The sequence below is a fragment of the Callithrix jacchus genome, chromosome 4 (genome assembly GCF_049354715.1).
Source record: "Callithrix jacchus isolate 240 chromosome 4, calJac240_pri, whole genome shotgun sequence".
Classification (NCBI taxonomy): domain Eukaryota; kingdom Metazoa; phylum Chordata; class Mammalia; order Primates; family Cebidae; genus Callithrix; species Callithrix jacchus.
Window position 1 is genome coordinate 146,048,761 of NC_133505.1, and position 25,190 is coordinate 146,073,950.

The following is a 25,190-nucleotide window of genomic DNA, read 5'->3' on the forward strand; positions in this document are numbered from 1 at the left end:
AGTAAACAAATAATAAAATGGAGGCATATATCAAACCACATCCGTAAGTACATTATATGTTAATGGGCTAGTACTGCAATTAAAAGGCAGATACTGTAGGAACGAAAGGAAGCAAGATCCAGCTATACGGTATCTTAAGAGCATGCACTTTAAATATAAAGACACAGGCTGAAAGTGAATGGATGAAAAGAGATACACCATGCAAACAGTAAGAGTAAGAAACTAGAGTGGCTAAATTAGTATCAGATAATGTAGACATCAAGGTAAAGATTATTACTAACAGACATTTCATAATGGTAAAATGACCGATTCATCAAGAGGACATAATCATAAATGTATACACACCTAATGTTAATGCTTCAAAGTACATGAAGCAGAAATAGACATAATTAAAACAAGTAGACAATTCCACAATTATATGAGGAGATTTTTAACTCTCATTTCTCAGCAACTGATAGATAAAAAATTCAAAAAAGACCTAAATAATTTAAAGCTAATTGTTACTTATGGAATACTACACCCAATGTCTGAAAAACGTTCTTTTGAAGTCCATATGGCATCAAGATAGACCGTGTATGATACGTTATAAAAATTAAATAACACTTCTAAATAGTCCCTGGGTCAAAAAAAAATTAGAAAGTCTGAACACATTTTGAATTTGAATTTTGATTTTGACATTTAAAATATGCTTGACCTTAGACAACCGATTTGGATTGCTGAGTGTCAGTTTCTTCATCAATCAAGTGGAGATCTTAATCCTCACTGAGTTACCGTGAAGATTAAATAAAATAATGCACATAAAGCACTTAGCACAACTTCTGGCATAATAATGATACTTACTGTCATTGTTCATAACAGGAAGCCATTACTGAGGGTATATGGGCACACTTACAAGGTTTCTTGCCACTTTGATCATTCTGTTTTTTTGGTGGGGAAGGGTCTCTAGCTGGTTGGATGGTATTAATAAGATCTCTCTCTCTCTCTTTTTTCTGAGACGCTGGTCTGTCACTGAGGCTGGAGCGTAGTGGTATAATCATAGGTTACTGCAGGCTCTAACTTCTGGGCTCAAATGATCCTCCTGCCTCAGCCTCCCAAGTAGCTTGAGACTGCAGGGATGTGCCACACTCAGCTAATTTTCTTGATTTTTGGTAGAGATGACGTCTCACTATCATAAATGTTGCCAGGCTGGTCTCGAATTCCCAAGCTCAAGTGATCATCCTGCCTTCGCCTCCCAAAATGCTTTGATTACAGGTGTGAGCCACTGTGACCAGCTGATCTTTCTTTTAATACTACCCAAGAAGACCACGCTGTGTCATTCCACTCTTCATATCACTTTGTTGATAAATGATTCCACCCTATCTGATTTAATTTTTATCTCCTTACTATGTAACATTACTGAGAGCCAGGGGATTTATGTAGACACACAGGAGATTTATGCATCCTTTGAATCCAGATCTTGAGTTGAGGACAATGCTTCCATCCTCAGGCCGCCATTCAGCCCGGTTGTCTATCTTCAGTGCCATTGTTGACAAGATGCCAGTAGCCCACCTCCTAAACCTTGCAATTTGAGACTTCGACTTCGTCACCCCACTTCTCCATTTCCCAGATATCAAAAAACAATTTGGAGTATGAGGAACCATGATTCTGTTGTGTTTTTCTTTCTAACTCAATTATACAAATTCAGCAATGATTTTCATGTATTCTGTTTCTTGAAGTATCTCCTTTTAAACACTTATAATAATAACTACCTCATGGGAATATTGGTGTCTAACTAATTATTGTTTGTCAAAAGCTTTAGGATCTTCAGCTGAAAAGGGGATTGGGGCTGTGCACAGTATCATCTTGGAGAGCCCTGCATCTTGCTATATTGAATGCAGCTAGTGTCTCTGTGTAATCAAATTAACTACACTGCTAGGGCTTATGCTGTAATTAATGAAACCCGGGTGGACCAAATGAAGTGATCAGTCTATTATTTGTAGATTGAATAATTAAGCCTGAAGAGCTTCAGTGCTTTTTCCAATAGCTTCTTTTTTTTTTCAAATGACTATTGACATTTTGGCTCTCAATCTCACTTCATTTTGTCAATTGGGTTTGTGTCCAGTTATCTCACATCATGCAGAATGCCAAAAATGTTGAATCTTTACAAATGTATTTTTTATAAAGAGCTAAGGCCTACCTTAGATACAAACTCAACATAATAAAAAGGTAAGGGGAATGCTATGCATCTGATTAAGGGCCTGCACTCTATCAGGTACCATGTGGGTACCTTACATATTCAAATTCATCTAATTTTTTCCCAACCACACAGTGAAGCTGGTCTAATCTCCATTTTATAAATGAGGGAAGTAGCTCGAGGAGGTAAAATGATTTAAGGTTACTAGCAAGCAAGGGGCAGAGCCAGTATTTGAACCCAAGCCTCTCTGATTCTAAAATTCACACTCAGCCGGGTGCAGTGGCTCACACCTGTAATCCCAGCACTTTGGGAGGCCGAGGCGGAAGGATCACGAGGTCAAGAGATCAAGACCATCCTGACCAACATGGTGAAACCCTGTCTCTACTAAAAATACAAAAATTAGCGGTGCATGGTGGTGTGTGCCTATAGTCCCAGCTACTTGGGAGGCTGAGGCAGGAGAATCGTTTCAACCTGGGAGGCAGAGGTTGCAGTGAGCCGAGATCGCACCACTGCACTCTAGCCTGGTGACAGAGCGAGACTCCGTCTTAAGATAAAATAAAATAAAATAAAATTTACACTCTTTCCACGAGTAGCAGAGGCCTATCTCTGTGCCCCATGAAAGAAAGTCTGTTATTCTGAGTCAAGGGGACACATACCTTCAGAGTCTTGTTGTGTCTCTGCAGTTCCCGGCATAGACTCTCCAATTTGCTTCGAGCGAGGATAGCTCTGCTGTGTTCACCTTGTAACTGGTCCTTTTCTTTTTGAATTTGTATCTGTTTCTTTTGGAGGAGTTTTAACTTCTTTTGCTCAGTACGATGTTCATCCAACTGTACACATGGAGATACAAAATGGAAGAAGATGGCAGAGATCTCCTTGGAGTCGATAGAAAAATAGCAAACCTAAAGATTACTCTATGGTTGTTTGGAAACATGTTTTCCAATTTCCAATTCCAATACATGAAATTAACAAATGTCACCTTTGTAGCATTTATAGGTATAGTTTTTAAAGCATGGCATTTATAGGTTTTTTGTTATTATTAGTCTCTTTTTACTTGGATCTATTTTGGGAGAGTCTAAAAATATTTTAAATATTTTTCCTGAGTCTATCTGACCAATATTGAATAGCCAGACAAAATTGAAAGGCACGTCTCAGAATCTGTAAGCTGCCAGGGTTCATGACGATGCCTTGCACTGAGGCAATGATCAACAGGCTGTCTGCTTGGGTTTCATTCAGTTCTCATCATTCTTCCTTGAAACAAGCTTATAGCACTATTTTTAAAAATAGGAAATAGAAAAGCAGCCTCCCAGTAAACAGAAAATGAAGTCCTCTTTATAATTTTGGCTCTGAGTGTGGATTGTTTGTGTGTGGGAAAGGAGAAGAGAAAGTACCCTTCCACTACCTAACCATTGACGGGTTTTCACCAAAGCATCAAAAATAGCTACTGCACGATTCAACAGCATGAATAGCAAATATCCGTAACCTGCCTTGCTGCACCCCACCCGCACCCGCTCTGTGCTTACAACAAATAAATCATTTTGCTGGTTTCTGCTGAGCCCAGGTGAACTCTTCTCATGTTCCTCCAGCAGCTGTAACTCAAGTATTGTATCAGGACTGGTGTGGAACATGAAACCAACTTACCACGTACTTTCCATCTCGGATGCTGAAGTTCTAGGGTAGGGTTGTCAGTAAAATGCAGGACACCAAGTTCAATTTAAATTTCAAATAAATAAGAAATAATGTTTAGCATAGGTATTAATATACTCCATATATTGCATGAGACATTTTTTCTGAAAAATTATCTATTGTTTGCTGAAACGTAAACTTAACTGCATGTAATGTATTTTTATTTCTTACATCAGGGAATATTATTATGAAGTTCTAGATCTGGTGAGGTTCTAGATCTGGCTTCTAGATCAACCTCAGAAGCCTCCAGAGAGAGATCAGTGGACTCTCAAGAGTGTCAATCTCAGACTGACCATCACTGGGGCCACATTCAAGCAGTAGCCCCTTGTCCAGAGCCATTTCCTCCACTGACCTCAGTTCCTGTAGTGCCTGGACGGTGCCTAAGCCAGGTAAATACTAGTCCTAATAATGACTTTGTTGGTGAACAGAAGGAAAAGCCCTGGTGCTTCTGGACCTCAGGTGTTTGGTGCCTCACCGAGCCTAATGCAAATGGATATAGATGCCACATAAGCCCTGACATGTGCCTCAGTTTCTCCATTTTAAAAAAGCCATCGGGGCCGGGCGTGGTGGCTCACGCCTGCAATCCCAGCACTTTGGGAGGCTGAAGCGGGCAGATCACAAGGTCAGGAGATCAAGAGCCTCCTGGCCAACACGGTGAAATGCCGTCTATTAAAAATACAAAATTAGTGGGGCGTGGTGGTTCACACCTGTAATCCCGGTTACTTGGAAGGCAGAGGCAGGAGAATCGCTTGAACCTGGGAGGCGGAGGTTTCAGTGAGCCAAGATCATGCTACTGCACTCCAGCCTGGGTGACAGAGTGAAACTCCATCTCAAATAAATAAATAAATAAAATAAAAATTAAAAAGCAGTTGTTCTTTCTGAGCGAGATGAACAACTGTCACACTTTCTTCAGTTCACATTTTCTTTCTTTCCTCTCTCCCTCCTGCCACCCTAAAATAAACATTTTAAGTCATTGCCAGGTAAAGCTAAGGATATGTATATATGATATTCTATCTTCATACTTACATGCAATTTCTAGCTACTGGTGGAAATTAGCATTGGAAAAACAAGACCTACATTACTAAAAATATTGATTGAAACAGATTCCTCCTTAGAAAATAAGTAATCTGTTATTAAATATCTCTCATGCAAAGCTGCTCATAGAATAGATGTGGTCCTTCATTTTGCACAATAGTTATTAGATAGGAGTGAAATTTCTTGTACTTATGTTTGGATTTTAAATGACCATTGTCGGCTCTTGAAATTTTTATATTGTAGCCCCGGTACAGTGGCTCATGCCTGTAATCTCAGCACTTTGGGAGGCTGAGGAGGGCAGGTCACCTGAAGTCAAGAGGTCGAGACCAGACTGACCAAAACAGTGAAACCTTGTCTCTATCAAAAATACAAAAATTAGCTGGGTATAATGGCAGGCACCTGTAATCCCAGCTACTTGGGAGGCTGAGGCAGGAGTATCACTTGAACCCAGGTGGTGGAGGTTGCAGTGAGCTCAGATCACACTATTGCACTCCAGTCCGGAGGACAAGAGCAAGACTCCATGTCAAAAAAAGAAATTTATATATTGCTATTATTGTTGCCATTCTGGTTTAGACTTTACCTTCTGAAGATTAAACCACATGTCAGGGCTTCTGAACCCCAGTACAAGTGACATATTGGGCCAGATAATTTTTGTCGTTGGGGCCACCGTATGTCTTGTAGGTTGTTCAGCACTGTCCCTGGCCCCTACCTGGTATATGCCAGTAGCACTGCCCACTTGTGACACCCCAAAGTATCTCCAGACAGACATGCCTATTGTCACCTGGTGGACAAAACTGCCCCTGTTTAGGGAACACTGGAGAATGTGGCTTTATCTAAGTGTCAGGAGGAAAACACCCTATAGGTGTTTCATAAGTTGAAAAGAGAAATGATTTGTGCTTGCTCATTGTCCATTTAATGTTTTATTTTGATTTTTAATTTTAATTTTTTTTTTTTTTGAGATGGAGTTTCGCTCTTGTTATCTGGGCTGGAGTGCAATGGCGCAATCTCAGCTCACCGCAACCTCCGCCTCCTGGGTTCAGGCAATTCTCCTGCCTCAGCCTCCTGAGTAGCTGGGATTACAGGCACGCGCCACCATGCCCAGCTAATTTTTTGTATTTTTAGTAGAGACGGGGTTTCACCTTGTTGACCAGGATGGTCTCAATCTGTTGACCTCATGATCCACCCACCTCGGCCTCCCAAAGTAATTTTAATTTTTTAAGAGACAAGAGTCTTGCTCAGTCAGCCGGGCTGGAGTGCAGTGGCACAATTATTCATAGTTCACTGAAGCCTCGAACACCTAGCTTAAGGCACCCTCCTGCCTCAGCCTCCTGAGTAGCTGGGACTACAGATGTGCGCCAGCATGCCCAGCTAAATTTTTTTGTGAAGATGGATTCTCACCAAGCTGTCCAAGCTCATCTTGAGATCCTGAGCTCAAGCAATCCACCTGCCTTGGCCTCCCAAAGTCCTGGGATTACAGGCACAAGCCACTGCACTTGGTCTGTTTATTTTGTTTTTAATATTAAGCCAGATAATACACCAGTACTGTCCTTTACATTTAAAATTTTTTAAATTATTAATGAAGTAATTCAGCCAATATTCAAGTGATTCTTGGCATCAGGGACAATGAACAATACACATTCCCTGCCCTCTAGGTTCTTACCGCCTAGCACAAGAAAGCAGACAGCTGTACAGCACTGTGGTAGGCAACACAGAGAAGGGGTTACTAACCAGCGCTCGAATATTCTAGAGAACTTCCAAGAGGAGGTAACATCTGAACTGAGTCTTGTAAGTCTAATCTAAACATTAGGTTGAAGGAACAGGGGAGAAGCAGACATTCCTTCAAGGCAGAGGGTCCCGGCACACGCAAAGGAAGGTGAACATGAATGGGGAATGTGGATGGGGAAACAGGCGTGCACCATCACACACAGCTAATTCTGATTTTTTTTTGTTTGCTTTTTAGACACAGGGTCTTGCTATGTTGCCCAGCCTGGTCTCAAATTCCTGGTGTCAGGTGATCTTCCTGCCTCAGCCTCTCCCAAAGTGTTAGAATTACAGGTAGGAGCCACCACACCATGCCCGGCCTTTAATGTTTTGCTTTTACTGCAAGATCACCCAAATTTAGAATTTAGTTAGATCTATCTTACCTTGCTATAAAATAAAAATCCTTAACTTTCTGGCTTTTCTTTTGTGGTATGTGGATAATTTTGTTCACAAATGTAAATGTGAAGTATGTGAATGTGTGGGGTTTCTTAATGAATGAAAGCAAACCTTGCAACCGAGTCAACAGGGTTTGTGATTTATCTTAGGCACAGTTCTGTACAATGGTAATAGGCATATAGAATTTTTGTCTGTAATTTCTCTTGTTTTCTTTGTCTTTTTTTACCAAGTTAAAAAGCAAAATTAATGCTAAGTACTAAATTAAAATCCTATTACTGATGTTGCTTTAACTACATATGAGGAAGTTAAATGCAAAAAAATATTTCTCCCAGGCCATTTCCTAATTTAGTCATGAAGTGTCCTTATTTATTAATGAGCTGATCCTTATTTATTAATGAATACAATGTCAGATAATATTACAGGATTTAGACTCTGCAAGGATAAGTGAGCTAGAGTGGCAGTTTGATTCACAGCTTTGAATTTGATGATTTATTCCTTGCAAACACTTATATTTTAGACATTTTCTATATTAATATCCAAATCAGTGAGCAAGGAAATAGGCTTTTGTCTCCACATAAATAATTGAAATTCCTCATAATTTTTCTTTTCTGAAAAGGAAATGTAATAGGTTTTTTTGGGTCATTTTTCTCCTATTCATTTTTTTCTAGGATGATCTCTCAGGTTTGAAAGTTTAGTACAAGAGATGATATAAATGCTGAAGTATAGCAAGTAAGGTTTGAATTGAATATGGTCTCTGTAAAAATAATCTCTTGTTTACTGGGGGCGACTGCTTTGCTAGGAGGATGAGAAGCTACAGGGAGTTCCCTGAGAACAGGGTGAGCAACCCTGGCTCATGGAGAAAATACTGGTAAGTCTCGAAAAGTGATCCTTCCACAATGTACTGCCTTGGGACTGCAGCGCCATCAGTCATGTCCTGTATTAGTCTAGAATGCTGCCTGGTGCCCTTAAGTACAGAACGTGGCGCTGGGAATCAAACATGAATGGCCTTGGTATGAGTTGATAAATTGAAGGGGCAAAGGAAAAATGACTCAGAAAATACTGAAAAGAGCCAGGATGGATGGGTGAGAATCACATGGAAAGGTGAGAGTAGGGGCCAGATTTGGGGGGAAAATATTATTTTTGACATTTAACTCATTTTATGTATGAAATTGTTGGTAGCCAATGCAATACAAGTTGCAAGAAAACTGATATGCTGATACTTGCTTTGTGAGTTTCTACTGTTCTTTTTGAAAGCAATATGGCCGTAAAGTTGAAGAATCAGAAAGTGCTCATCTTACTTAATTTAGTAATCCTATTTCTGGAAATTTTTCTTAAGGAGAAAAAAAGCAAAGCTAATGCATGATGATATTCATTGCAGAAATATTTGGTAAAGCAAAATAGTGAGGATTTAATTATCTTCAAATTATTGAATAAGTAGATACAGTTAATGAAATATGGTACAACTTTTACAGAATATATTTATGAAGACTGTATATTATATGGAAAAATGTCTGTCATGTAAGAAAACCATATATCAACTTATATGTACCTTGTGACTATAATTATAATAAAAAGTATCTCTGCATACACAGTAGAACAGTAAAATAATATGCATAAAACCAAATTTGTATTTTACACGAGAGAGTAGAGATATTTTTGTTTATTTTGTGTATTCAGCATTAGGTATCTTCATGATGTCATTTGTGTGTCTAAAAAACAATTTTAAAATATTGTTGGCCGAGTTAAGCAATCAGCCAGGCACTTCGAGTTTCAGAATTTTTCTGGATCTATTGCACAATAACTCAGCATAACAGGATGCATCAGGTAGAAGGACAGTAAGATTACAGGACTAGATTCAGAGTGAAAACAAAGGAAACAAGTCACTCACGGAAGTGTACTCCGGCAACAGGGCGGAGAGTTTGTGGGCCTGAAGCTTATTCCATTTTGGAGGCTCTCTTTTAAAAAAAATTAAAGAGAATTTGGCCCGAGCCTCAAAGGTACCCATGTAAGTGAGACCCCCTGAAGTTCAAGCTTTTATAGCCACAATGGTAAATCTACTGTTGGGGGCGGTTCAACCTACTGCCTGGATGAATTTTTTTGCTATATGTAGTCTTAAGTTTCATTCTCCTGTCACTGTTTCTTCAAAAGAAATAAGTGAAAGAATTTTTGTTTTGCCTCAAACTACTTTTTATATGCAACTACATGATTTCATGCAATTCTTCTAAACAACAGTGACATAAAATAGATTTCCTTGTGTATAAATAACTTACATATGCCCCATATAGGACATGCTCAAAGTTGCTAGAACAGCTTGTCCACTCCTATAGTGTTCTGATAGCCAACAGAGTTGATGCACAATATATAAATGCCAAGTCCAATATTAAGAACTCAAGGAGCTGACTAACTTTAATAAAGTTTCCCAAACTATGTCAATTTATCTAAAATGCATATATCTATATTTTAAGAAAGATTATTCTCAACAACTTCTATAAAAATAAGTCTGTTTGGTCCATCTAACTTCACTACTATTAGTGTGAACTTTTAATGTATAGTAAGATTTATTTTACTTCATGATTAACATGATACCTACATAATCAAAAGGAGCTAGTGAGGTGCTAACATGTGGGAATTAACCCAGTGACTCTGGTCACAGTGCATTTCAGGAAGAGGTATGTCACTGGGATTGGGTAATATGGTTTATTTTCCTTCCCTGATTTGGATAACCAAGTGGAACAGATAGAGATTCTGATGGCCATTCCTTCAAAAGATTTTTTTTTATTTAAGAAAAGCCGGAAATAAAGGAGAAGGCCACTGCCTAGGTTTGCTAGAGAGGATGCCACATCTTAGCTGCAGGTCTCATAATCTGAAGGGTTAGCACCTCAGATGCTGCTGTTTACAATTCATTCTCAGATTGGCAGGCGTTTGTTGTTCCTTGAAACTAGAGGCACTAGGCTTACTAAACCTTCCCCTTTTCTCCAACTGGCCAATTCTAGAGTTACTGATAAGGAGACAGTCCACTATGAAGATTCTCTGATGGTTCGGAGTGGCTTCCTTTGCTCCTAGGCTCAATTTATTGAGAAGGGGGCTGCCTAGGAGCACCTACAACCAGGTACAAAACAATCCACATGAAATGCTTTGCTATTGTAGGCAAGGGGGAGAAGAATGAGGATCAAAGATAATAAATACAGAAATGGACCAGACTAGAATGTGCCATGAACTGAAGGGTGGCATTGACTGAACCCCTTACTGTGTTCCCTTTGTGGCTCTCAAAAACCCTAGGTAGGAGAACGGAATGAAAGTGAAGATATATTATCTATCTTTCTAGCTAGCTATTACTATGTATGTATGTATGTATTTATTTATTTATATTTAGAGACAGGGTCTTGCTGTCACCAGGTTGGAGTACAGCGGCAGAATTTGCAGCTCATTGTAACCTCAAACTCCTGGGTTCAAACAATCCTCCTGCCACAGTCTCCTGAGAAACTAGGACTACAGGTGCGCATTACCATGCACAGCTAATTTTAAAAACTTTTTGTGGAGATGGGAGCTCACTAAGTTATCCAGGTTGGTCTCGAACTCCTGGGCACAGGCGATCCTCTTATCCTGGCCTCCCAAGGTGTTGGGATTACAGGTGCGAGCCACTGCACCTGGCCTGTTTATCTTTGCACTGAGTATATTTCTCAATGTAATATAGTTTTGTGCCAAAGCTAAAAAGAACTTTAAAATATCTACAATTTTCAATCATGTATACTTCAGTCTCCTACTCCCAAAATTACACACATAATTGGAGGTGGAGGAACTCCAATTCTAGTCTCTTTCTCCCTCTTGCTGTTATTTCTCAGCATTTCTTTTCTTTTTTCTCCTTAAGAAATTCTTCTTTTATGAATTCTAGCTCAGGCTTGTTCAAAGTTACCAGCCATGCTCTTTAATGATGTACACGAAAAACTAAGTCTCCTTTTCTGAGCTCTAACCAGAGCCTGAATCATTCTGACAAAAGAAGCTAATGAGAGATCTTACCAATTCAGCATACTTCTTGAATAAAAAATCAAACTTTTCTTCAGGTGTTTGCAACTTGTTCAGATTTTGCATTAGCAGGTTGGCTTCTTTGCCTTAAAGAAAAGACATGAAATGATATCATTTTATAAATTCTTATAAATATGTTAATGTATACAGGAAGAAAGTGTGCAACTTTAACAGCATATCTGTAATATGTGATAAATAAGACACTGTTATTATATATACTTATATATACATAAAAAAGGCGTGAAAAAATAAGTGTTGAATTTGCAGTCAGGTGATAAGGGCTGGATTCTCAGATTGACCACTTGTTAATTATTCCCAACCGTGGCCAAGCCATTCATCTTATCAGATATAATTTTCTTTCCTATGGAAAGGATGACACCTACCTTATGGAGTGAATGTCAGTTGGGCAGTTTGTGAATGTGTGTTACGGTGTGAGGCTCATGGCGGACTCTCAATAAATGTTTGCTCTAACAGAAGTCCCCCAGATTTCATCACAAGAATCCATTCTTATCACTCCTCCTTCTATTCTTCAGAATCAAAAGATTTTATGCATCAAAATACTGACTTTCCGGAAGAATACTTCACCTGTTTTCCAACTTGAATTAACAAAAAGGAAGCAAAACAGCCAATCAAAATTTATGACTAGTATGAAACAGCAACCCGAAGTTGCTAGGATTCCAGCCAAATGCAGAGAAGCTTGATGAAGTCGTCTGCCCATTTTTTTCCATGTTTTTTGTTCTTTTGGTCCTGCTTTCCTCTCTTTTGTGGGGGAGCCAAGTCTCTCTTTTTTGTACATAAACCCATTCCCTGGGGTTGGAGTGGGAATAACTCTGATCCTCTTTCCTACCAAACAGAATAAAATCAATATAGAAAGAAAATCAAGCAAAGACATGGAGGGCTTTCCACAAGCTTTTTGTGTCTCTGTGATCATGGACTCAGCCGTCTGGGCCTTCCTCTATCCCACCTGGGCCTTCATATCGGTTGGCAGTTTCATTTTGTTTCCAGTTGAGTTTATGTTACATTAAAACAATTAATCTGTTCATGATTATTTAACAGGGAGCCTCAGGTTCTTCCTTCTCTTTTCCTTTTGTTCTTGCTTTTGTCTTACTAAGCTCAAAGGGCCCATTTGCCCTTTTGTGGTGCCTGGAAATTTTGTCTTCAAGCCACCATTGAGCTGAGCTGGGAGAGAAAGCGGGTGGAAGGCTGAGGCCCACATTGGCCACTAATTATATCTCTTCCAACAGTCCAAGCAAGGTGGGGCATTTTCCCATCCCTATCTATCTATGAAAACCACTCTGTTTAATCAGAGTAGGGTGGTCAAGTCATACAACACGGCCCACATTTCCTGATACAAATCTGCCTAAGAATAGATAGATAAATATTTTTTGAGATGGAATCTCACTCTTGTTGCCCAGGCTGGAATGCAGTGGTGCAATCTGGGCTCACCGCAAGCTCCGCCTCCTGGGTTCAAGCCATTCTCCTGCCTCAGCCTCCCGAGTAGCTGGGATTACAGGCATGTGCCACCACACCTGGCAAATTTTGTATTTTTAGTAGAGATGGGTTTTTCTGTGTTGGTCAAGCTGGTCTTGAACTCCCAGCCTCAGGTAATCCGCCTACCTCGGCCTCCCAAAGTGCTGAGATTACAGGCGTGAGCCACAGCACCCGGTCTGCTTAAGAATATTAACAACCTTGACAACCTTTCCCCCAAGAACAGGCATTTGCCCTTGGAGTACTTGCTTTCATCTTGGAGAGGCACATACGTCATGAAATTAGGGTTGCCAGATGAAATACAGGACATGGGGGTACCTGTACTAAAAAATGATTCGTTGTTTACCTGAAATTCAAGTTTTTCTAGGCATCCTGTATTTTCCTTTGCTAAATCTGGCAACCTTATATGGAACCAAGAAATCTTAGATCTAGAAGGAATTTCAAAGAGCATCCAGACTAACTGGTTAATTTTATGGATTTTAGTATTTAAAGGCCCAGAAATGGCCAAAGTTACGATTAGTGCTGGCAGAGCCAAGGCTTGAATCCAAGGCTGCCTTACTTGTTCTAAGTCACTGCACTCTCACGCGGAATTCTGATACCAGAGAAACGTTGAGGAATAGAAGGAAACTTTTTTGTTGTTGAAAAACTGACCTCATTCCCAACAGTTAGTTTTGTCTATCTGCTCAGTGAGTCAGTTCAGATTAGAGACACCGCCCAAGACAGGGGAAGGTGGGTGTGAGTAGGGTCCCGCCTAGCTTTTCAGTTATGGCCGTGGCGATACGTGCTGCCCTCTGCAGCTGAGAATCACTGCTGCCTCAGCCCTGCCAAACATGTGCTTTGAGTTTTTTCTCTAGTGACAGGGATGGATTTGCATCGGTCAGGCCGTCCCTTCACCCTTGTCTTCAGTCCAGGGAAGGTGCCCACCACATGAAGACCGCTATCCCAAGTTAGAGTGTCATCTATTGTAAGTCAAGAGACTGCTCTTGACCATTCTTGGCCCAGGACATAAAACAGTGTTTAGCCCATGGTGAGTGCTCAGTAAACGACCATAATAATAGAATAAAACAAAGCCAAGTAGCTCAAACTGGTATCATGTGAATCAAATAAACACTGTCATGAAAACTACTTTCAGTGACAGACTAAAGAAAAGACAGGTGTTACTCTCATCTGTGATGTTTTACGTATGCTGGGATAGCACTCAGTGTGTGTACTGACATATAAAATCATTGCAAGTCTTGTTTGGGAGAGATAGAAACGAGGGAGTCCAAAGGTTCTTGCTTTCTTCCCACATTAAGTGCCTTCTCTCCTTAGGTTTGTTTTCGGTAACTGTGAGAAGAGGTTTCTTTTTGTTTTGTTTGTTTTGTTTTTTAATCTTCACACTCACTGACATCTCTTTCTGCTCTAGCCTGTTATTTTGCATAGAAGGTTGACATTCAGGTGCATCAATATGCCTTCAAAAATTATTCTTCCCTTCAACAAAATACCCAGGGAACTGGAGATGGGCATGTGCAGAATTCATAAATTTACGACATCATTGACCTCAGTTCTTCAACTTCCACTGTTTTTGTTGGACTAGGGTGCTATGTGGAGTAATCACGGAGGAGGGGAAGAGAGAGACTTGCTCGTCATCTACGAAAGGCTGTCACTACATCTCCACGGAAATAGGGTCATTTGATGACAGTGTCAAATACAAAAGGAAAACTGACTTCATTCAGGGACGTTTTATCAGGAGGGAATCACCTGCCTTCTTCCTAACATGTCCTTCCAAAGCAAGCTTCATTTCTTCCTCATTAAAGCTGGGAAGGCACCCATACTCCGAAATGCTCAGCATGGTAGGAAGTCGACATGAAAGTGGAGCCACCTGTGTAGCAGACACAGCGCTGTCACATATGGCTGTGGTCACTGGCACAGTTTTATTAGAAGATAGAGCAATTATTTTTACATCAAAGAAACAAAGAACCTGAAATTAAAGGCAACTAAGCCAGCTGCAGAAATGTGGACCAGGATTTTTCTGAAACTTTTAGCATAGTAATGATTGTTTATAGTAAGTTTGGTGACAACTTATGCAGATTTAATGTGTTCAAAACTATGCCTTTTCTGGCCGGGTGCTGTGGCTCACACCTGTAATCCCAGCACTTGCTGAGGTGGGCAAATCACCAGAGATCAGAAGTTCAAGACCAGCCTGGCCAACATATAATGAAACCCTGTCTCTACTAAAAAATACAAAAATTAGCTGGGTGAGGTGGCGCATGCCTGTATTTCCAGCTACTTGGGAAACTGAGGCAGGAGACTCAGAGCTTGAACCCGAGAGACAGAGGTTGCAGTGAGCAGAGATAGGCCACTCTACCTGGGTGACAGAGCAAGACTCCATCTCTCAAAAACAAAACAAACATACATACAAACAAACAAAACCAAAAACAAAATTATGCCTTTTCTCTTCCAAAATTATTTTATTTTTAGAAGTTCGGGGTTAAATTTAGTCATGAATATGTACTTGTGTACCTCTCTACCCACCTTCCTGATTTCCATGTATTGTGGCAGAAACTTAAAGCCAGAAAGGCTGTTGATGTCCTTTTCCCAAATGTTAGACCTAGATTCATATTTCACTGTTAGTTGTGTTTTTTCTATGATTTCTAAAAATAAGCATGAGATAAATCCTGAGCATCTATAGGTATCTTTTAAGGGAAGTAAGATTTATGTATCCATACATTCACACTGGACTAAGAATAGGAGACCTGGGTTCCAGAACTGACTCTGCCATCAACTAGTTGAGTGATTTTTTTTTTTGTAGACTCTCAAACTCTCTGGTTTAATTACCCTGTCTATAAAATTAGTGGCTTGACTAAATGGATTCTGAGTTCAACCTTTAAGATTTGGTCATTTCACAACTAAAATAGCTTTCACCATTCTTAGCTTGATTTAGATAACAACAAAAACAAAAGCAACATTATTTGGATGGATATTGGTTATCTGAGACTATTATGGTTCACTTTTTAGATTTACAAAGATTCTCTTACTCCTCACTGTCACCTCCCATTGTTTCATTTGGTTTGACGGCCTCTATCAGTTTTGGAAATACCACCCAGCCTATGTTTTTTGTGAGATTTTTTTCTCTTTGGCTGACAGTTTCTCTCTCTTATCTTTTAGTGGCCTTTTCAAATTTATATGGGAACTTTGGCCTCTACTCAGTAGGAGAGTGGATCTGGAGTTCTTATTAGGTCAACTGATGATGTGTATACACTATTAGCAATAACAAAAATAAAAATATTAGTAAAACAGTAAACTATCCATCTATCCAATCCCTACCTTGGTTAGAATAGAGTACTGATAATTTTCCTCACAACACAGTTTTCTCTTCCCTTCCATCTGCTTCTGTAAACCCTCCTACCTGTCAGGGTCCGGTCTAGGTTCTAGCTTCTCCATGAATCTACTTGTGAAGTTTTATGTCTCTGTTTATTCTTCTTACCCTTGAATTTCTCTAGTCTTCTTACCATCTCCTTCAGAAAATTTAGCATTTATATCAATGCAGTAGGTTATTACTCTCTCAGAGAAACTAGAAATCTGGCTAAAATGGCTGAAATAGACTATCTAGGAAAGTGACCATTCAAAGGAAGACTATGGGCTGGGCGTGGTGGCTCATATCTGGAATCCCAGCACTTTGGGAGGCTGAAGTGGGCAAATCACTTGAGGTCAGGAGTTTGAGACCAGCCTAGCCAATACAGTGAAACCCTGTCTCTACTAAAAATATAAAAATTAGCCATGCATGGTGGTACACAGCTGTAATCCCAACTACATGGGAGGCTGAGGCAGGAGAATTGCTTGAACCTGGGAGGTGGAGGTTGCAGTGAGCTGAGCTCGCACCACTGTACTCTAGCCTGGGTGACAAGGCAAGACTCCTTCTCAAAAAGGAATACTATGTAAACGGGTGTCCGAAGACATTTCAGAATACTGATGTCCTAGTCAGAGGCCTCTCAGAAGGTACCACTGAAGCTCATTGAAACTAGAAAGACAAAGTTTATTAACTGAGCTGTAATAAATGCTCCTTAACCAATATGATGCTTACTTTGTACGCTTTTGGTCCTGTGATGTCAGTGACGCAAGATCCGTCACTTGCTTTATGACTAATGTCACAATCACATCAACTAGATGAGTAACATTTTTTGGCAGACTCTGAAACTCCCTAGGCTTCAGTTTCTCTGTCTGTAAAATTAGTAGGTTGATTAGATGGATTCAGAGCTCAGAATAGCCCTATAAATGAGCTTTGTTTTCCCCTCAGCCCACGTAATGTTGTCAAAGAAGTGACAAATGAGAGATACTTCAATCTGGAGGATGCGAGTAGGAGAGCAAGGGGGTACTTCAGATGTGAACGTGGCATGGTGCTGCATAATGGGAAATCTGTTTTCATTTCTTTCATTTGAGATGCCAAGGGGAAAGTGACTTTACCTTCTAGAGAGATTTCTAAATATTTCCACAGCTGCTCTGGTATGTCGTGTGTTTATTGTAGGAGAATATGCAACCTCAAAAGGAAAAATAAGTCCTGGGTGCTTGAGTTGTAGAGATATTTTCCAAATATTCAAGGTGTTCTGTACAAAAAAAGGCTCTCACTGATCCAATAAGTTTTGGAAGTGATGGAAACTATGCCCATCACTATTTTCGATTTTCATTGTGTATGCATTAAAGGTCAGAAAATTCTGGCAGCAAAGGAACTGTTTAACTTTGTGAAATCCCAAACATTCCAAAGTGGACACACTTTGGAAAATGTTGGAGTAGAGAATCAAAACATTTTGGCATCTCAGATGTACCAATAAAGCAAATAGCATCTGATAAATTCATTGATTAAAGGCATCTTTGATCAAGTATATAAGCAAAATCTAGAATATGTCTTCAGATATGGGTTGAATGATTTATTAAAATTCTATGAATGTTCTAAAAAGGTTATAAAAGGAGACCACAGCCACATTTTTATGTTTTCTCCAAAAGAGTGGAGAAAACACTTTGTGAAGAATCGTAACCATTGCTTCCACAGTCTGTTTGTGTCAAAACTGACCAGGATGAACATCTCCCATGCTCTCCTAAAAATGTTCCCGTTCCTGGTCTTGCACTTACTGTATATGACAATTTGCTTATGTGTCGTCCTTCTCCTCTCTACCTAGAGATCCTTGACCAAAGGGCCATGACTTACTTATCTTTGTGCACCTAGCACAGTGCCTCATAAAGACGAGGCATTAATAAAAACTCATTGGGGATTTAAGGATAGGTAGAAATTTCTAGGTAAAGAAACTAGAATGTGCACAGGCCTTGTGGGAGATGGGAGTATAGCATGTTCAAAGAACTGAGAGACCAGATCAGGCCTATAAATGCCACACAAATGTCTGTGTGTGGGAGCTCAGGAGCAACATTTTTCACAGATTTTGCAACTGATTCTAGTAAACAGTTAAGGTGAAAAACCGTTGATCTAAACGATAGCATAATACCATTTAATTGAAAAGTAGCTAAGAAGGCTGCCAAAGCCACTTGCAGAAAACTGAAAGTTTAAAATGGTGGTTACAAGTTGAGGTTAGCCTAAAAATGTCATTTTCATGCATAATGTAGCTGTTAAATTGTACAGTGTTTACAACAATATGCTAATGATGCTGAGTGGGAAGGCACAGAAACTCATGAGCCCACACACACTCAGTTACAGTGGACAAACCTAGATACTCTAATCTACAGAGTTGATTTTGGTAAAACACAGTTGGAATTTCATAATATTTAAATAGTGGCAGAATTAGAGAGCTGGAATGTTTAAAAACATCATCCTGATTATTTGATCATTTTAAGGTTAATTCAGATTATGAAATAACTCATGGAAGAAAGTAGAAACCCAAATTGGTTATTTTAACTTTGTCCCTACTTTCTTCATATCTTTCCACTCAATACAACACACACACGCACACAACACACACACACAGACACATACACACACACACAAATTGCTATGTAAAAGTTTTAGGGTGATTTTAAAATAACATTTCCGGTTAGAAACACCTGAAGTTGTTTATCTCTGGAATGAAATTTTGTTATTGTCTTATGGACACTTGAATAAAACTAACTTTGCAAAGGGACACATTTGAGATGTTTGGTCAGATGCTCTGTAACACAGAGCAATTTTATTATGCTTTTCCATGTTCCAAAACACTACAGTGATTCCAACCCTGCACTTTGGAACTTGAAGATACTTTAAAGTTATTATCTGGGTTCTTTTAATTTTATACTAGTTGGGTCAAGTATGCTACCTGAATGTGTTATTTAGCCCTTCCTGAAAGCATTGTAGCAATGGGTTTTAGCATCATAGCAATATCTGCAGGGAAACAGCCTGTGACATGGCAAGATTGACACCATCTTGAAGCAAACCTGCCATGATGACTAATGTTTGACTCCTCCATACAAAGGTGTTCTACAGCAGGGATCTCCAACCCTGGAAATTGGTGCTGGTTAGACTGATGCCAGTCCATGACCTGTTAGGAACTGGGCTGCACAGCAGAAGATGAGTGGCAGGTGATGGAGCAAAGCTTCATCTGATTTACAGCTGCTCCCCATCACCTGCATTACCACCTGAGCTCCACCTCCTGTTAGATCAGCGGTGGCATTAGATTCTCACAGGAGCTCGAACCCTATTGTGAACTGCGCAAGTGAGGGATGTAGGTTGCATGCTCCCTGTGAGGACCTAATGCCTGATGATCTGTCACTGTCTCCCATCATCCCCAGATGGGACTGTCTAGTTGTAGAAAAACAAGCTCAGGACTCCCATTGATACTCACGTTATGGTGAGAATCATTTCATTGTATGTTGCAATGTAATAATAATGAAATAAAGAGCACAATAAATGTAAGTGCTTTAATCATCCTGAAACCATCCCTTCCTAGTGCATGGAAAAACTGTCTTCCCTGGTGCCAAAAAGGTTGACCGCTGTTCTTTAGCAAGGTCATTAAACAATGCCTGTAGCATAGATAATCCCTCAGAAAGATGCTTATCTAACGTACCCAGTGGTCATGAGTTTTTGCAAGAAAGTCCGAGATGTGACCAGCTGCACTTGACTTTACCCTGAAAGCTTGCTATATAAAAGATGCTTTCTGGAGGGAGGATGCAGGCATCCACTGTCTCACTGCGGCCCAAGACAGCACTATTGTTTGTAAGAGCCTGTGAAATATTTCTCTTGGAGAAACTGGACTTTTCAGCCTCTTTTTATGGCCTTCAGCCCCCTTGGCCTTTGTGGGTAGGTTTGGATATACCTCCTCACTGCAGAAAAAGTTCTACTTCAGTATAGGCATATTTTCGGGTTTATAGATAATCTGGTAACTGGAGTTTGAGCCCAGTTCTGATTCCAGTGCTCATGGTCTTTCACTCTACCACACAGCCTTCCAGAAACAAATAAGATGTGGTCTCTGCCCTTGATAGAGTCTCCATCTAGCATGGTATATAAAGAAATGATTGCTGCCGAAAATTTAATGGAAAACTAAGGAAGGTGATGCTAACTGCCTGGGCATGTCAGGGAAGTATCACATAGGAGGGGGTATTTGTAGCGAGTGTTTCCACCAGGAAAGACAAGCCGAGGGACTTTCCTATGTAAGTAACATGCTTTCACTCATAGTTAAAAAAATTAACATTCTCACCCTCTTTTCACAGCCATCATTGGTGTTACTAAACTCCCATGCTCTCCTAAAAAATTTTCCTGTTCCTGTTTTTGCACTTCTCCTATATAATTAGTTTCCATGTCTTCTGTTTTCTCTACATCTAGAGCTCCCTGACCAAAGGGCCATGACTTATTTATCTTTGTGCGCCTACACAGGGCCTCACAAAGACTAGGCATTAATAAACATTCACTGGGCACTGGAGGATAGGTAGAGATTTCTAGGTAAAGAAACTAGGATGTGCACATGCCTTGTGGGAGATGGAGTATAGCATGTTCAAAGACCCAAAAGACAAGATCAGGACGACTGGCTATTAGGCAGTAGTGGTGGTGGTAGTAATACAGGCAGAGTGTAGTAATACAGGAAGGTGATGTTGTGGGTTAGAGTAATGTGAAATAAAACTAGGACTGGTTGGAGTTAGACCATTAGGATCTTAGAGAACATGTTAAAGATTTTGGTCTTCATCCTAAGAGCAATAGGAAGCCATGGAACAGAGGGTGGGTGGGTAACATGCTGAAAATTTCACCTGAGCTCTATTGAGGGGAAAGGGCTAGGGACAAATACAGCAAGGGAAAATGTAGCTAACCTAGTTGCTACATATCAATGCTGCATTTAAATGGTAAGGATATCCCCCAAGTGATTACCAACTAATTGTGGTTTCTAACATAGAGTGAATGTCCTTTTGCAAGCCATTGATGTTACAATTATTAAAGTGTAACTACTATAGTAATCCAAATATTATTTGTGGCTTTTAGTGAAGGTTGAAAGATGTGCCCCGTTTTTAGGAATACTACACAGAAAAGTAATATATTTGAACATAACTACTTGCCTAATCCTTTTAGGATTTTCTTTTCCAATTTTTGCTCTTTATTGCTGACAGGCTCTTTCACAGCAGGCGGCTCTCCAGAAGCAACAGGTTCTCTTCCAGCCCCTTCAGTTGTTTCCTCACTGTCCCCATCCTCATTGTCAGGTGACTCCGCATTCTCAGGCTGCTCACTGGCCTTGGTGGAGCCCTCTTTCCCTGCTGTGCCGGCAGCAGACCCGTAAGTGTTAATGATGTCTTCCAGCTGTCGATTCAGCTCTTCAGAGATATCCGGGTGTGCACTTGCCTCTTTCTCTGGTGATTGTACTGCGGTTGAAGAATCCTGGCCATGTTCCTTCTCCAGACCATTGTGACTGGGTAATGATGAGCTGTCCCCTGGAGGTGTTGACTGTTGTTCAGCTGCAAGCTGTTCAGAGTGATTAGCCTCCATCTTGGGAGTAGTATCTAGAGGTAAGCACAGTTAGGCTTTATGTAGCGAACCTAGTTGCTGCATATCAATGCTACATTTCAATGGCAGGGATATCCCCCAAGTGAATACCAACTAATTATGCTTTCTACCATAGAGTGAATGTCCTTTCACAAACCATTCATGTTACAATTATTAAAGTAGAAACAGTGGAAGTTCTTTTACCAAGTCAAGTTATACTACTGGCATATTTTTGGTTTTGATCTTCAATTTTCAGTGGTATTCCTTATTATTCACATTGAGAAATTAATTCATTCTGTTGTTTTTTTGTGACCATATTTTGTCATTTTGCCTACACTAGCCAGTTTGCATTATAATTTTCCTTTATAATTCTATAGATTAATAATCACTGGAGACACATGACTGCATATATTTAAAATATTTAAATCTAAAATGGCATTAGTTTTCTTTCAAAGTTAAAATATTTAATAGAAGACCCATTGAATTTATTTAAACGATTCATAACATCTGTAAGCTCTATTTGATCCATAATTCAATATTCTGCTTAGTATGAATATTTTGATGTAAATGCATTATTACACTGGAAACAAGAGTGCTTTCTCACTTTTCTGGCATTTTCTTTTTCAGAAAAGCAACACGAATACTTTTTCTGAGGTTAGAACTGGCATCATTTTTGGAATAAGACAGAGAATAAGGGAAGACATAAATAAATAAACCAAGTAGTCTGTAAACATGGGCTAGGCATGGGGGCTCATGTCTGTCATCCCAGCACTTTGGGAGGCCGAGATAGGTGGATCACTTGAGGCCAGGAGACCTGCCTGGCCAACATGGTGAAACCCCGTCTCTACTAAAAGTACAAATATTAGCTGGGTGTGGTGGCAGGCACTGGTATACCCAGCTTGGGAGGCTGAGGCATGAGAATTGCTTGAACCTGGGAAGTAGAGGTTGTAGTGAGCCAAGACTGCGACAGTGCACTCCAGCCTGGGCAAGACAGAGCAAGATTTCATCTCAAAAAAAAAAAAAAGAGGAAGAAAGAAAAATAGAAAAGAAACATGGTGATGCTTATACCAACAATTCCTTAAACTTCTATAATACTCTTTTATTGCAATATATAAACCAACTTTTAAAAAGAAAAAGCAGATTACAATTTTCTCTAAGTCAGGAAGCTCTAGAAAAACAATAATTGTTAAGAAGTAGCAATGTTTCATAAACAAGGAGGAAACCAACTGGAGAAATAATTCAACTAATAATGGCTCTTAGGAAAGGGTTAGAGATGGAAGTGAGTCAGAGATTCCAGGGTTTCTGACTATTATGACTTCTAGGGTTGCAATAGATTTGGTTTAGCCCTTTAAGTTATGGTGCATTTTATTTGTAAATAATATTTAGCAATAACGCTGCCAATTAGCAACATAAAAATATGGCAAGATCCTCATAACTCACAGATTTTGCTGTTGTGGTAACATGAAAGTGAAAACAAAAACATACAGTTTTACAAACTGCACAGCTTCCTTTTCCTGTTCTCAGGGCAGTAGATGTCAATCAAATGCTCGGACACCAACAAGAACAGAAAACTCAACACAGAGACGTTGCCACCGACTCGTGATGCTCACCAAGCACTCATAACTTGGAGGAAGTACTTTTTCCTTTCACTGATTTGAATTCACCAACTTGATTACCAAATAATGCAGCACACAGTTTCATTATCTTCGTCACTGGGATTTTCTCACCCTGACCTCTGCTTGTTGATTGCGCTCATCTATATATAACTTATCCCCCGCCCCAACCCCAAACTCAGAGAAAGACACATGGCACCTGCTGTCCAGCCAGAAGCTATTTTAAGCTCTTCTAAAATGAGTCATGGCATTTAGCACTTCATCCTTGAAAATCAAGAGAATAATTTTTCAATCAAATTGAAAACAGTAAACATTTACTGGCTTAAATCCGCACGTGGGTTTTAATGCTCAGGAGACTACCATGGGAAGAAATAAAATCTCATGTAAAACAAACTTCAAAATAATTAATTGAAAGTAGACTGTCCATAGGAGTTTCACTTTGGTTAGTCTAAATCCAAGTGGTTGTTTGTATTTGATTCATTCTTTATCAGATGCCACAGTCATTAATGTTTTTAATTCTTAACTCCAGGGCTACTCTTTAAACTCCTGTTCCACATTTACTTTAAAACAGAATAGTCAGTATAAACCCCGGGACAACTCAATTTCTACAAGTAGCCTCAAGACAAGTTCATAAGAGGGGAAAAAAACAACATAGTCAAAGAACTTTGTTACTTTCAAATCATTAGTTTTATATTATGTAGCAAAGAAATTATTTCTAATTTTTTTCTTAAATAAACTTAATTGCCTTATTTTCCCCTCCCCAGGGAGAGAACTTTTCACTTGTGTTGGCTATTCCAGATGACTATCACAGACACATCCCGCCCTGAGGAACACACTTTATTTATAAATACAACAATGAAAAGTTCTCCAACAGTTCACTGACAATCTCAAAGTTGCAAGTTCTGAACACCACAAACCGCACACTACGTCTTCTCACAGGGCTTGGGGGAGTGTTTGTCATACTTACCAGAAGGCAAGGAGCTAAGCAAGAAGAGAGAGGAGAGGAAAGAGGCAGGAAAAAGCAAGTCAGAGCTGCAGCAACAGCAGGAGGGGCGGGCTGGTGGTGTTCTTACAAGGGAGAGAGAAACCCGATACACACACACACACACACACACACATGCACACACACAAACACACGCACGCCACAGGCACTGATGGAGGCAGCAGTCTGGAGGAGGTGGGGGTAGGGAAAGGCACATCGTATGACACAGCAAGGGGAAAATACACCCAAGCTTCCCTAGCTGTCGCCAGGGGAAACGTCTTAGCAGAGAGAAGCAGCTGGTAGAGCTCATCGGACTCTCCATGTTGTTTGTCTCTTTGGAAATTTAAGCTCTGAGTATATCACCCCCTTTGCGAATGCAATCTTTCACCATTATCCTTTTGGGTAGAGATCAGTTTTTCTTACTTCTTGGTTTATCTGCAGAGTGGTGGATGATTCATCTTTTTTCTTCTGCTGCTTCTTGCGCTAGCTTAATTAGTGTCAGGTTTCTTATAGGAATCATGGAAAAAGAAAAACAATGGCATCAGCACAGGGAGGTGGTGGAACCATTTTAATTATGATGTCATTGTTTGGTTTGTCTGCAAAGTTTGAAATAAAAATGTAGATGGTGATTTTGGAACTGAACTAAGTATAATCTTCATGCATGCTGTAATTGGTGTGACCTCGCAGCCGTCTTTCCCAGGTAACTGTGTTCAAACAAACCCGTAGGGAAGCAGTCTGCTTTTTCTTCCTTAGTTTGTGGCTTTCCCCGGCTTTGTAAATTCTCAAAATGCTTCTTGATCCCCCTCAGAAAAAGAACCTCTTTCTGATTCACCATGAAATGCCTCTCTGTTAATTTCCATCCATTCCTCTTTTCTTTTTCTTTCTGAGCTTGTGTTCTCATACTTCCAAAGCAGATTCCTCCATCAGTTTCTGCTCTGGGGACAGGCTGGACATAGTGGCATCCCTTGTGGTAAGCAGAATAATGCCACACAAAAGATCTGTCCCATTCCCTGGAACCTGAGTATGTTACTTTACATGACAAAAGAGGCTTTGCAGATGTGATTAAGGACCCTGATGTAGGGAGATTATCTTGAACTATCTGGGTGGGCTCAGTGT

General features: G+C 39.9%; 1 protein-coding gene across 3 annotated transcripts in view; it reads right to left on the bottom strand.

Annotated features, from left to right (window-relative positions):
* Positions 1 to 24,137, bottom strand: part of TXLNB (taxilin beta) — a 49,871-nt gene extending 25,734 nt beyond the window's left edge. Inside the window, exons 1-4 of one of the 3 annotated variants that reach the window (XM_078370198.1) lie at positions 24,060 to 24,137; positions 21,059 to 21,482; positions 11,066 to 11,157; positions 2,830 to 3,000 (exon numbers count right to left, since the gene is read on the bottom strand). In XM_078370198.1, coding sequence (XP_078226324.1) covers positions 2,830 to 3,000; positions 11,066 to 11,157; positions 21,059 to 21,482 — 687 coding nt within the window. In that variant the 5' untranslated portion in view covers positions 24,060 to 24,137. Of the gene's footprint in view, positions 1 to 2,829; positions 3,001 to 11,065; positions 11,158 to 21,058; positions 21,497 to 23,089; positions 23,217 to 24,059 lie in introns of those variants that run through there. The other 2 variants (XM_002747075.6, XM_017971435.4) reach the window with 2 other exon arrangements.
* Between the last annotated feature and the right edge of the window lie 1,053 nt (positions 24,138 to 25,190).